Source organism: Paramisgurnus dabryanus, chromosome 13, assembly GCF_030506205.2.
Source record: "Paramisgurnus dabryanus chromosome 13, PD_genome_1.1, whole genome shotgun sequence".
NCBI classification, from domain to species: Eukaryota; Metazoa; Chordata; class Actinopteri; order Cypriniformes; family Cobitidae; genus Paramisgurnus; species Paramisgurnus dabryanus.
The window spans coordinates 20760001-20773781 of NC_133349.1; the positions used below are offsets into that span (position 1 = coordinate 20760001).

The following is a 13781-nucleotide window of genomic DNA, read 5'->3' on the forward strand; positions in this document are numbered from 1 at the left end:
GACAAATTAAAATTTTAAGTGGCAAATGGTCAGTAGCCTTGTCTTGTGGGTGAGATGTAACAAAATCAGTTTAACAGAATTAAGATACACGGTCAAAAATAAAGGTACAAAGCTGTCAATGGGGCAGTACTATTTAAAAAAGATCCTAATATATACCATTTCAGCACAAATATGTATCTTTGAACTGCCAATATGTACCTTTGAAGTACTATTATGCACTCTTTGGGTACAAAGGTGTACCTTTTTGAAAGGGTACTGTCCCAGTGACAACTTTTGTACCTTTATTTCTGAGAGTGTACGGTGTAAGCTCTGAGATCATAATTTTAGCCCGAACCCAGAAAACTCCCACCTTTAACTGGGATGGATGAACTAGCTGCGAGTGAGGCAATGGGGTGGAGGAGGGATGCTGCAAAAAAAAGGGACAGAGGTGAGAGACACCTCTATATAGGCAAGGCAAGGCAAGGCAAGGCAAGTTTATTTGTATAGCACATTTCATACACAGAGGTCATTCAAAGTGCTTTACACAGAAATGAGAAAACAATATATAAAAAAGAAAATGTAAAAATAAGAGATACACGATAAAATCACAATAAAAACAAAGATATATGAGAATTTAAAATAACAATTAAACAAAATAAATGTGATTTTAATAAAAACAGTTTAAAATGTTAAAAAGAATAAAACAGGAGTAAAAGTGACTTGAATTAAAGATAATTCACTTCAAAATGAAAAACCCGGCCACCATCCACCCATCCCCACGCTGCTCCAAACCCGCACACATCCCCCCCCCCTCCAACGAACACAAAGAAGATACCCCGAGAAATGATGGCAAACACACAGCAGCAAGCAATCATAGACCTCCATCTTGGGAAAAAAATATTTTGTAAGTATTTGGACCATATTTTTTTTATTCCTACCATGGAAGCCCACGGCCACCCACCGCTACGCGCCCACCACCACCTCCCAAAATATCCTCCCCCATGCCCACCAGAAAAAAAAGAAACCCACACAGGTCCAGAGCAACACGAGGACGAGAAAACGATGACAGAGCCCCCATTCCAAAGTGAATCATCCCTTCAAAGTGCAGTCAGTGTGAACCAGCACAGTGTTCATTCAGTAAATGCAGAGTTAAACAGATGTGTTTTTAATCTAGATTTAAAAGTGTTTACTGTTGAAGCACATCTGATCTCTTCTGGAAGCTGATTCCAGCTAGAGGTGGCATAATAACTAAATGCTGACGCACCTTGTTTTGAGTGAACCCTTGGTATTTCTAACTGACCGGATCCTAATGATCTGAGTAATCTGTTAGGTTTATATTCAGTTAGCATATCTGTCATGTATTTGGGTCCTAAGCCATGAAGTGATTTATAAACGAGTAACAATACTTTAAAATCTATCCTAAATGGGACAGGAAGCCAGTGTAAGAACCTGAGGACTGGAGTGATGTGCTCAGATTTTTTGGTTCTGGTCAGAATTCTGGCAGCAGCGTTCTGTATGAGACTTCTTCGTGCTGATTGGTTGGATTACATGACCATGCTCCTCCCAAATTTGGTTAAATAAACTTCATTAAAATAATTTATTCAGGGCATAAACACAATTTTAAGATATAAATTAATATCAATTTTATTTTAACTGGTACCATCTAAATCAATTCTTCTGTTTAATTTGATTTACTGTAACAGGCAGCCACATGTTTTTCACATATTTACAGAAATGGCAAGGTGCTGAGAGCTGTAGGCTAACATTAATTTTCAATGTATTTCTTCTGACAGTAAATTTACACAATTTGGTGCTAGCTGTAAATACTAAAATAACCTTAATTTGCAGCTGCTATATTTGTGAATATTATGTAAAAATGCTGGACACAGTAAAATACATAAATAACAAAAAAAACAGGAATACTATTTAAGGTAGGATAATAACAGTAACTAAGGAACTAAAATACTGAACTGCTAAAAATAATGACTATAGTTTCTCTAAATTATAAAGTTTGTTTTTAGGATATGACAGCACTTTTCAAAGTACAAATAACACAGTGAGGCTGTCTTTTGGAGGTGTTAAGAATATTTTTTTAAATATTAAAATTAAATAGACACTTTATACACTAATAAATACTACAAAACTATTGTTGGTTGTTAGTTCATGTATGAGTTTAAAATACTACCTATTTATGATTTGACAAGTTCCTATAGTTTTAGTCAAATAAATTCAGCAAAAATATTCAATTTAACAAATCAGTTACAGGCAATGACCACCAAAATATCATTAGACCAGCCTACAGTACACTGTGTATAGTACAATGCACAATAATAATTCACAGTGAAGTTACTTCCTGAAAGCTTTTAAATAAGTGCTGTTTTTTATTTTTTACGATTAGCTTAGGCTTGCCAAAAGTGGTTTTGAATGCTGGTAATAAGCAGTAGTAAGATTTATATGTCAAGTAGTAATATTTCTATGTTTAATGATAAAATTATTTGTGTCGCACTTTACATCACTTCACAGACAGCAATATAATGAGCTCTTCTGCCATCTAGTGGACAGAGAGAGGAAAACAAGGTTCACGCACGACTGACAACCAAAAGTTCACCTGCTTCACCGAAACCACATATACAGAAACAGGCTAGTTTTTGTAAAAAGTGCCAGTCGAATACTATTAATGAAAAGTGTAATGAAACGCCTTTAGCCAAAAGTGTATTACGAAACCACTCCTCCAACCTAAAAACAAATGTTATGAAACCGCCACCTCCACACTCAAAAAAGTGAAATAACCCCACCACCTTTACTCTACAGTTTAACCACGTGTGGAGAGGGAGGATGTTGCATGGAGTGTGTTGGACTGTGCAGATGGATCAGGGTATGACATTCAATTCGCTTTCGCAGTACTTTCATGCACCAAATGGTCTGCACAGCCCTCCTCTTGTCATGCACTATCCTCCCACATTTAACACAAGTGGTAAGACAGTTGAGTAGGGGTGGTAGTTTTTTTTTTTTTTTGATGGGGCTTGATTTCATTACACTTGGCAGTGTTGTGACGTTTGCGCAATGAAGTTCTGCTGTCATCTAGTGGAGAGATTACTGTAATATTCTGAGCCAACAGCCTGTGGTAACAAGACAATACCTGCGGATTTGCTGTGGCGTGCTTGGTGACCTTTAATTCTTAAATATGTCGATATTTGAATGAGACTTTATCTAAGATCTAAAACACTTTTTAAGATCTTTATTATTTGTGTTGAGAGGTCCCCTTGACCCTGTAGCTATCCTTACACAAAAATCTGTGTAGTAATGTTTAAAGAGTTTTATTAAAGGGGTCATATTATACGATTTTTTTATAAAAATGTAAAATAAGTAGGCTATTTGGTGTCCCCAGAGTGCGTATGTGAAGTTTTAGCTCAAAATACTCCACAGATAATTAATTATAGCATGTTAAAATTGGCACTTTGTAAGCCTGAGCAAAAATTTGCTGTTTTGGGGTGTGTCCTTTAAAATGCAAATGTGCGGATGAAATGCAAACACTGTTTGCAATGATGGTGTTTTGTTGCAATTTAAATTCAATTGTGCTGTCAATTTTTTTCTCTCTTTCTCTCTGCACTAAATGGCAATGGCATGGTTGGATAGTGCCGAATAAGGGGCGGTATCATTGTAATTGGCCTTTCTACCTACCTCACAAAACAGGCGAAATCTGAACGACCAAATTTTTCACATGCTTGCATAAATTGCTTACCCAAACAAAGTTACTGGGTTGTTTTTCTTCAAATTTTCACGCTATGATCCCTTTAACAAACTATATATAGTTTAAAATATACAGATAATGTTATATTACTGAAATGCAAGCTATTAAAATACATATATTTTTTTTAATGTTTTTAGTGTTTTATAATGTTCATCAAGGCTGTGTTTAAAGGGATAGTTCGGCCAAAAACGATATTAAACCCATGATTTACTCACCCCCAAGCTGTCCGAGTTGCATATGTCCATCGTTTTTCAGACAAACACATTTTCGGATATTTTAGAAAATATTTTATATCTTTCAGTTGATTAAATGTAATGTTACGGGGTCCAGCAATAGTCCACGACCTTCAAGTCCAAAAAAAGTGCGTCCATCCTTCACAAATTAAATCCAAACGGCTCCAGGATGATAAACAAAGGTCTTCTGTGGGTAATCCGTGCGGTGTTGTTGTAGAAATATCCATATTTAAAATGTTATTAACGTTATAAACTACCTTCCGGTAGCGCCGCCATCTTAGACTCAGGAGAGAGTATTAGCGTAGTGTACGCACTTTTCTTAGGGACGTGTGACAAATTCGGAGGGTGGGGGCACAGAGCAGCAGCAGAGTAACTCTGTACGCTGCGTAAGCTCTCATCCTGAATGCGCATCACTCTAAGATGGCGGCGCTACCGGAAGGTAGTTTATAACGTTAATAACATTTTAAATATGGATATTTCTACAACAACACCGCACGGATTACCCACAGAAGACCTTTGTTTATCATCCTGGAGCCGTTTGGATTTAATTTGTGAAGGATGGACGCACTTTTTTTGGACTTGAAGGTCGTGGACTATTGCTGGACCCCGTAACATTACATTTAATCAACTGAAAGATATAAAATATTTTCTAAAATATCCGAAAATGTGTTTGTCTGAAAAACGATGGACATATGCAACTCGGACAGCTTGGGGGTGAGTAAATCATGGGTTTAATATCGTTTTTTGCCGAACTATCCCTTTAAAGCTGCAATGAGTAACTTTTGCCATCTCTGTTTGAAACATAAAATTGCAGTTATTTGTGGAATAATTTTCTTTAGCTTAGATGCGTTGTGCTTCACCGCACTACTCTGAGTCTACACAGATGAATCGGATATCTGTGATCTAGTGTCTGTGGTATTTTTTTTATAAAAAGTCCTAAAATGTACACAACTTGAAAAACAAACATTACACATAATGTAAATAAGTTGTCACAGAATATGAATGTGGGAATAACTAAATTTTGACAAAAATATCAGATAGAATCTTATAATTCCAAGTCGGCAAATTGTTGAGGTGGGTACATGATGCATTCTCTAATTAACATTTTCATACTATCGTTTTTTTTTATATTTTTTCGATTTCTTAATATTTTTATTTATTTACAATAAAAATACAAGCAAATCAGAGGAAATGTAAACATAATATATTTTAATTTAATAGAACCATACGAGTATAAGGAGGTAAGTAAATATGGAAGTCAAAAAAATTTTACAGAAAAAAAATGACAACAACATCAGCAGGATTGTCCAGAAAATGTTTTGCATTGCAGGAGAAAAAAATGTATACAATAGATATGTGAGCGTTTAGAGCTTCAATTACACTTGATTTTACATTTTATTCTAATGATGCAATGTTCCCTTTTCAAGCATGAAGCTTTCATTCAAATTACAGCATATATTGTGTTATTTACACCTTGTATCTGTATCAAATATTTACAATGAAATAATGAGTGTAATCTTGTCAGGCAGCCGATCATCAATCATGAAAAGTCTCTTTAGGTCTTGTAGAATCCCGTTTCATTAGGACTAGAGGAAAGACGGTTAAAAAAACTGATTATAATTGATGTTTATTTTCATGTGTGTGTTTAGTTATCTAACAAACACCAAACTTACTTCTTGCAGCAGCAAAATCTGGTCTTTCGTCGTCTGTACATCAACATCTGTTGAGAAAGATTAAGAAACTTATAAGACTTATGAGCTGTTACATCTCTTAAAGGTGCCAAAGAATACATTAATACAATATGTTACATTGTTCTGAGTGTGACACAGTCGGTGTAATGTGAAGATTGGACTGTTTTTCAGTGGATTTTGCATGCACAAGGTTTACATAAGGAAAAAACAATCAAGTTTGATGCTCACGATATGTCATTACCCTTACTATTTATCTATGTCGAAGTGAAAACTGTTTCACCTTTAAACACCTTTAAATCTGCATGAATGACAGTCCTGTTTGTTTGTTTGTTTGTTTGTTCGTTTGTTCGTTTGTTCGTTAATTTGTTTGTTTGTTTGTTGGGGACTGAACGTCTAAAACTCTAATCTGAGAAAAATATTAACCTGTTTATGTTTGCGAATGGCTTTGATGATAACAACTAGAAGCAAGATGAAGACCACAATTCCACTGCTGATGGCAACCCAAAGCCAGATGTCCACCGGAGCTTTCTCTGTGAAACAATTTAACAACAGCAGCGTTACACATTGTATTGCACACTTTTCACTCTACTACTCTAGAGCGGCAATATTGAGCGTGGCATTGTCCCCATTCATAGTAATAGCAGTGCACAATCTTGATAAATCAAATTTCTGTACTCTTTTTTTTCTCACCAATACGTAGAAAAATCTCTGAAAATGTCAGAAACTTCTGGCCGTCCCAGAGTTCACAGGTCCATTTGCCTTTGTCCTCCATTCTCACAGGGAAGGACAGAAATGCTGAATGAGGAGATGAGCTGAGAAGGGGATGAGTGGAGCCAGATGGACGTCTCCATTTCACCTCATGGGTTGTATTATGTCCTGTGCATGACAGATTCACCCTTTGGCCTTCAATAAGAGGACTACGTGTAGCAGTAGATGTAACTAACAGAGGAAGAAATATGAGACAGTTCAGATTAGATCATGCAAAAAAGTTACTATCAAATATTGTTTATTCACATTTTGTGTGTTTTGTGACTGCAGTAAGAAAGCTGTTCTAGATGTTTTAAAGCTCACGTAACACACGCTGTTTCTGCATTTCTGATGTTAATCTGGAGTACCTATAGAGTAGTATAACATCCTTTATATCTCCGAAGAGTCTTTAGTTTAATCAGATTTATAAAAAAAAGATTAGCTTTACCGAATCTTTCCGATAACGTACGAAAAAATGAAGAAGGGGGAGTTACTATAGTGGTGTAAATCATGCAATACTATACAACACTTATAACTTATGATTCACTACATGTTCGTGTCATTTATATAATATGCACACGCATATTTACAACATAAGACAGAAGTCTTACTTACCGCATGCAACTCGTGACCCGGTTGGGAAAATCCAGTGCATCAAACACACACGCAAAACTCAGCTGCTACCCCGGATAATAAACTATATCCATTGTTTTGATAAGGCTGGATTTCTTCTCCTTACATCCAAAAACACACTTCTTCATTCGTGCCATTGTTGAGTTTTGAAATTAAACAAAGCTGTCTCATGATGTGAATGTTTGTAAGTTCTAGCATCTCCCGCTGTTTGACGGGTGGGCGGGGTTTTCCGGGGGAAGTGCCCATATAAAGAAGTGATACGTATAGAAAACCCTGAAACGTCAGTTGGACCTGTAATCGAAAAACTTTCCGAAACTTGTACGAACCCTGGAGAAGTGCATTCGGCACAGAAATACTCTGTAACACGTCCAACTGCTTTTTTGACACTTTGCCTACGTTTAGCATGAGGAAACAACTCTATAACTGTGTTAATAAGTCAGAATGCTTGAAATACCATTGAACTCCCCCTTTAACATGTACTTTTCCTTTTTTTTTATTGTCGAATATGATTTTAAAGGCAAGATTTTCAATAAAAATGACTTAATTTAAAAAAAGGAACACATTACATATATGATGCTTCTGTCTATTGTGAAGATTTACAGGCTCTATTTCCCAATCCACATTCATTGTTTAAAATGAGAGTTGCTTGTGCTTGAAGGGGGGTGTAAAGCTATTTCATGCATTCTGACTTATTAACACTGTTTATGTTAAATTCCTCATGCTAAACATAAAGGGCCCTATTTTAACGATCTAAGCGCACTGTCTAAAGCGCACAGCGCAACGTGTAAATGGGCGTGTCCGAACCCACTTTTGCTAATTTAACGACGGGAAAAATGGTTTGTGTGCCGAGCGCATGGTCAAAAAGGGTTGGTCCTTCTTTTTTAATGAGTAATGGGAGTATTTTGGGCGTACCCAATAAACCAATGAGAGTCTCAGCTTTCATCCCCTTTAAAATCCAGTTGCGCTGGCGCTATGTCTAATCCCTATTTATATGATGGACTTCGTAAACTGAAAAACTAAGCGGATGAAGAAGATCCCCAGTTTAAGATTAAAGTTAAATAATTGTGTTGTTTCTCACTTGTATTGAAATTTTTATTTTTTATTAAAACCCTTTTTTTGTCATGGAAGTAAAAAGCAGGCTTTGAATTGCTTTAAATGTATGGCTATCCAATATCATCAAAAAATTATTTGCAAGTATGTAAGAAAAGGTTTGTACTGTAAAAATACTTTATTTGTAACAAACAGGAGATAAAGAATTTACAAACGGCTCTCCACAAGGTTCAGCACTTGGACAGCGTCAGTTTTTTTAAGCATTACTTAAAAATGTTTCTCATCCCACCATATCCACAGCTACAGAGTCATCATATACAATAAATCCATGAGGTAGCATTTAAAAAAAAAACATTTAAAAACAGATGCATCTGTTTAAAGCAAAGCATTTATTTACTTACCAGGCTGCAGGTGAAGCAGCTTTTTGTGCCTTCTAACGTCTCATAATTAGTCCTCATTTATGTCCAAGAGACTCAATAATAATCTTTTACATTCAATCCTTAAATCTTTCATATTTAAAAGCGTTTTTGTGCTGCTGCGCATTCGCTCTTTAAATAACAAAAAACACATTGCGCCATTGACTTTAGACTTTAGACCAGGTTTTTGTTGGTCAATGGCGTAGTCTATTTTACCTGCCTCAAAATAGCATCGTGCCAACAATGCGCCTGAACACACTTCGTTTTCAGACCAGAAAGCCCATGGGCGCAAAAGGGGGCGCAAATGCATTTGCTATTTAAACAACGTGGCGCTAAACGTGAAAATGATAATTGCGCATGATGGAAACTAGCAAAAGACACTTGCGTCGCGCATTGCGCTGCATTGCGCCGGGTGTAAGATAGAGCCCAAAGTGTCAAAACAGCAGTTATTTCTGTGCCGAATGCACCAGGGTTCTTAAATGTTTCGGAAAGTTTACATAACAATTTTGCTCTATTTCTTTAATGGGCAATTTCAGTGATGGAAGTACAGTGGAAGCCTTATATGGGCACTTTAAACCGAAAATAGCACACACTAACAAAGAGATGACACAAAGTCAATGTCACCAAAGAAGCAACCCAGCCTTATGGAAACAATGGATATAGTAGTTGATCCGAGGTAGCAACGGAGTGCATGTGTGTAAGTTTAACACTTGATTTCTATCAAAATTTTGGTGGTACAGCTGATCTGTCTTTTATAAATCTGATAAAACTAAAGACCCTTTGGATATATGAAGGATGCAATACGACTCAAGATTAACATCAGATGGGCATAAACGCTGTGTGTTATGTGAGCTTTAAGCTATAATATTTTGCTGCGCTACTCCTTTGTGTTTCACAAAAGAAAAGGCATACATATTTGGAATGACAATAAAGGTGAGTAAATATTGACAGAACTGTTTTTTTTTGTATGAACTTTCCCTTTAATGCAAATAACTTCACCTACCTTTCAAAACCTCCACCTTGATTTTCTTCCTGAAAGTCCTGCTTTTAAAGTTGAGAGCACAGGTGTACTCCCCCCTGATCGCCTCAGACACAGGCAGCTTAATGATGGACAGATCCTTGTCTTTCAACTCTCTCTGCTGGACATCGATGGGTGCGTCCTTTGTGGCGATCCATTTAATTGTTGAATTTATATGGAGGGTGAGAACTTCTTTTGGTTGCTGGTTTGCATTGCTTAGAGGACTGAAACTCCAGTTACCCCCCAGCAGACGGTCACGTAAGAGGTCCCAGGGAATGTCATCGGATAAAGAACAAGGAATGTTGACTGAAGAGGAGTTGGAGACAGAGGTATAAATGGGATCTGATGGAGCAGAGAGATCTGGAAGATAAGACAAGAAAAAGAAAGTAATACCCTGTATCATGCGTGTGTGCATACATGCAGTTCTGCAAGGTCACACAGAAGAACAAACACTTGATGATGATGCTACAAATGTATATATTTACTGTTCATCTTATAAAGTATATGCATTTTGTATGTGTGAGTAAAAAGATATACCTGCGTGCATGCTCACCTATTACATAAGCAGCCGTTGTTGCCTTGACTTCTCTGCTATTATACTTAACAGTGCATGTCCAAACACCACTAGCACACACGGGCACATTTGACACTGTATTGTAACCACCAGAGCCACGCTTGTTTACGTTACATTTTGAGTTTTCAGGTGGTGTCCAATTTACAATGGCTGTACCGCTGAATTGACCCTTTTCCAGCTCACATCTCAGAGACAGAGAATCTCCTACCATCACTGCCTGCGGTCTGCTTACAGTAACTAAAATAGAGAGAAAACAGCTGGAATTAGAGAAATATAGACAGAGTCAAAGTGTTTAAATGTGTAAACATTTAACGTGTTAAGCACAAGTAGATGATATGATATGTTAAAGTAGATTATGTAGATTAATGTTAAAGTGAGTGTGTGAACAATGTTTAACCAATGTAATGCTGTCCATATAAATCTGTGAAACCTGAATTGAGGCTACAATGGTTTCTGTGGTCTTATTGTGGAAATAGATTATTAAAAAGATTTGCAGTTCTGCTATTCTGTAGTTCAGTCCTCTGGCACTAGATGGCACACCACATCTTCGGTATTCTTCAAAGTCAAATTTAATTTAGTACCTTATTTATTCTTATTTATTGTTTCATCATCTATGTGAGAAAAAAACTAATTGGAAAGGAATTCATGTTTTTAAAAATGTGTGTTTTTAAACAGGATTTTAAAAATGATTTGAATGTTAATCTCTGTCCTTTATTTCTCTTGAGAACACCTCTCTGTATTTTTCCCTCTATGTCTTACCACGACGCAGTCTGTAGGTCTTGGTATAAGTTTGTGCCAATATGTGTTGTTCACAGCTGAAAAGTCCAAAATCACTTTCATGTACTGGTGAAATTTGAACAGAGAAATCCGGTAACATAGAGAACCGTGCCTTGTCTTTCCCTGCAAAGAATATACATACATGTGCTGTTATATCATGATAGTCTCATTATTATTGTAGCATAGGCTTAAATAAAACAATTCTCACCCGGTTGAATTCCAGCTTGAGGGTTTCTGCTGATTACATGGGTCTTTTCTGGCCCACTATACCAGTTCACATAAACCTTTTCTGTATTGACAACAGCTTTTCCATGTGAGTCTCGGGGCAGAGTTACAGTTCCTCCTTCCTGTGCGTAAATTTCAATTTCTGATGGCAGAAGAGCACATAAGACTTGCACAGGCTGCTACTGTCATAAAACAATTACCAAGATTTTTGCAAGTAACAGTTAGTATTTGTTACATGCTAAGCCAAACTTACCTTCTGCCTTTAAAAATCGGAGGGTCAGAAGTATTAAAATCCAACACAACATCATTGTGTTATAACGGGAGAAACAAAGAGGAAATCTGAAAAAATTCAGTTTCACTTCACTAATTTCATGGCCATAAAAATGCATCAATCAGCAGCAGTATGGTAGTTCCACTAGGGATCCTCTGTAAACTGCCTACAAAATGTCTACATAAACGATATAGAATAGCATTTAGCAAGTGAATCATTTTGCAGAATTAGACATGCCTACATTTAAAAAAGTCATCTACCCACATATTTGGGGTGAATAGATATACATTTTCTTATTTAACAGCAATGGCGGTTGGTGACTTCTCTTCCGAGGGGCGCAAATTAAAAATTTTGGATGGAACTATTCCTTAAAGAGGCCATTATATTCCACAATAATTTTTTTAAATGTAAAATAAATCATTGGTGTCCCCAGAGTAGGTATGTGAAGTTTTAGCTCAAAATACACAGATACCCGACAGATAATTTATCATAACATGTTAAAATTACTACTTTGGAGGTGTGAGCAAAAATGTTACATTTTTGTGTGTGTCCTTTTAAATGCAAATGAAATGCTTATAAAATGCAAACACTGATCGCCATAATGATGGTGTTTTGTTGAAATTTAAATTCAACTGTGCTGTCAATTACTTTCTCTCTCTTTCTCTGCACTAAATGGCAGTGCCGTGGTTGGATAGTACCAATTAAGGGGCGCTATTATTATAACAAGATCCCCCTTTGACATATCAAGGGGAGCCAAATTTCAATTACCTATTTTTTCATGTGTTTGCAGCAAATGGTTTACCAAAACTAAATTACCGGGTTGTTCTTTTTCACATTTTCTAGGTTGATTGAAGCACTGGGGATGCAATTATAGCACTCAAACATGGGAAAAGTCAGATTTTCATGATATGTCCCCTTTAATGATTTATGGTTTGAAACAGTGTAGTCATCAATTTCAAAATCAACGTTTCTTTTGTCACTTATTTTGACAAATTAAAATCTTAAGTGGCAAATGGTCAGTAGCCTTGTCTTGTGGGTGAGATATAACAAAATCAGTTTAACAGAATTAAGATACACTGTCAAAAATAAAGGTACAAAGCTGTCAATGGGGCAGTACACTTTAAAAAAGATCCTAATATGTACCATTTAGGCACAAATATGTATCTTTGAACTGCCAATATGTACATTTGAAGTACTAATAGGCACTCTTTGGGTACAAATTGTGCCTTTTTGAAAGGGTACTGTCCCAGTGACAACGTTTGTACCTTTATTTCTGAGAGTGTAGGGTGTAAGCTCTGAGATCATAATTTTAGCCCGAACCCAGAAAACTCCCCCCTCTTTAACTGGGATGGAGAGAGTGAGGCAATGGGGTGGAGGAGGGATGCTGCAAAAAAGGGACAGAGGTGAGAGACACCTCTATATAGACACTTCTTCGTGCTGATTGGTTGGGTTACATGACCATGCTCCTCCCAAACTTAGTTAAATAAACTTCATTAAAAGAATTTATTCAGGGCATCAACACAATTTTGAGATATAAATTAATATCAATTTTATTTTAACTGGTATCATCTAAATCAGACAGTTCTCCTATTTAATATGATTAACTGTAACAGCCACATGTTTTTCACATTACAGAAATGGCAAGGTGCTGAGAGCTGTAGGCTAACATTAATTTCCAATGTATTTCTTCTGACGGTAAATTTACACAATTTGGTGGTAACTGTAAATACTAAAATAACCTTAATATGCAGCTGCTATATTTGTGAATATTATGTAAAAATGCTGGACACAGTAAAATATAAACATAACTAAAAAAAAATAGGACTACTATATTTAAGGTAGGATAATAACAGTAACTAAGGAATTAAAAAACTGCTAAAAATAAAGACTATAGTTTCTATAAATTATAAAGTTTGTTTTTAGGATATGACAGCACTTTTCAAAGTACAAATAACACAGTGAGGCTTTCTTTTGGAGGTGTTAAGAATATTTTTTTAAATATTAAAATTAAATAGACACTTTGTACACTAATAAATACTATAAAACTATTGTTGGTTGTTAGTTCATGTATGAGTTTAAAATACTACCTATATATGATTTGACAAGTTCCTAGTTTAAGTCAAATAAATTCAGCAAAAATATTCAATTTAACAAATCAGTTACAGGCCTACAGTACACTGTGTATAGTACAATGCACAATAATAATTCACAGTGAAGTTACTTCCTGAAAGCTTTTAAATGAGTGCTGTTTTTTATTTTTTACGATTAGCTTAGGCTTGCCAATAGTGGTTTTGAATGCTGGTAATAAGCAGTAGTAAGATTTATATGTCAAGTAGTAATATTTCTATGTTTAATGATAAAATTCTTTGTGTCGCACTTTACATCACTTCACACACAGCAATATAATGAGCTCTTC

General features: G+C 36.0%; 1 protein-coding gene across 1 annotated transcript; it reads right to left on the reverse strand.

Moving 5' to 3' along the window:
• Positions 1-5262: 5262 nt before the first annotated feature.
• Positions 5263-11453, reverse strand: LOC135743442 (uncharacterized). The gene is made up of 9 exons (XM_065261156.2): positions 11348-11453; positions 11078-11236; positions 10852-10992; positions 10072-10329; positions 9504-9878; positions 6345-6593; positions 6078-6184; positions 5637-5683; positions 5263-5549 (listed from the first exon to the last, which is right to left on the reverse strand). Exons 1-9 carry the CDS (start codon positions 11400-11402, stop codon positions 5519-5521), a joined length of 1422 nt encoding a protein of 473 aa, XP_065117228.1. The 5' UTR covers positions 11403-11453; the 3' UTR covers positions 5263-5518.
• Between the last annotated feature and the right edge of the window lie 2328 nt (positions 11454-13781).

Bases quoted from the DNA above. Each gene is read 5' to 3' on its own strand.
- LOC135743442 (XM_065261156.2), bottom strand. From the start codon at position 11,402: ATGATGTTGTGTTGGATTTTAATACTTCTGACCCTCCGATTTTTAAAG. The intron at 10,993-11,077 runs GTGAGAATTGTT...TATTCTTTGCAG, and splicing joins TCAAGCTGGAATTCAACCGG to GGAAAGACAAGGCACGGTTC. The intron at 9,879-10,071 runs GTGAGCATGCAC...CTTATCTTCCAG, and splicing joins AACGGCTGCTTATGTAATAG to ATCTCTCTGCTCCATCAGAT.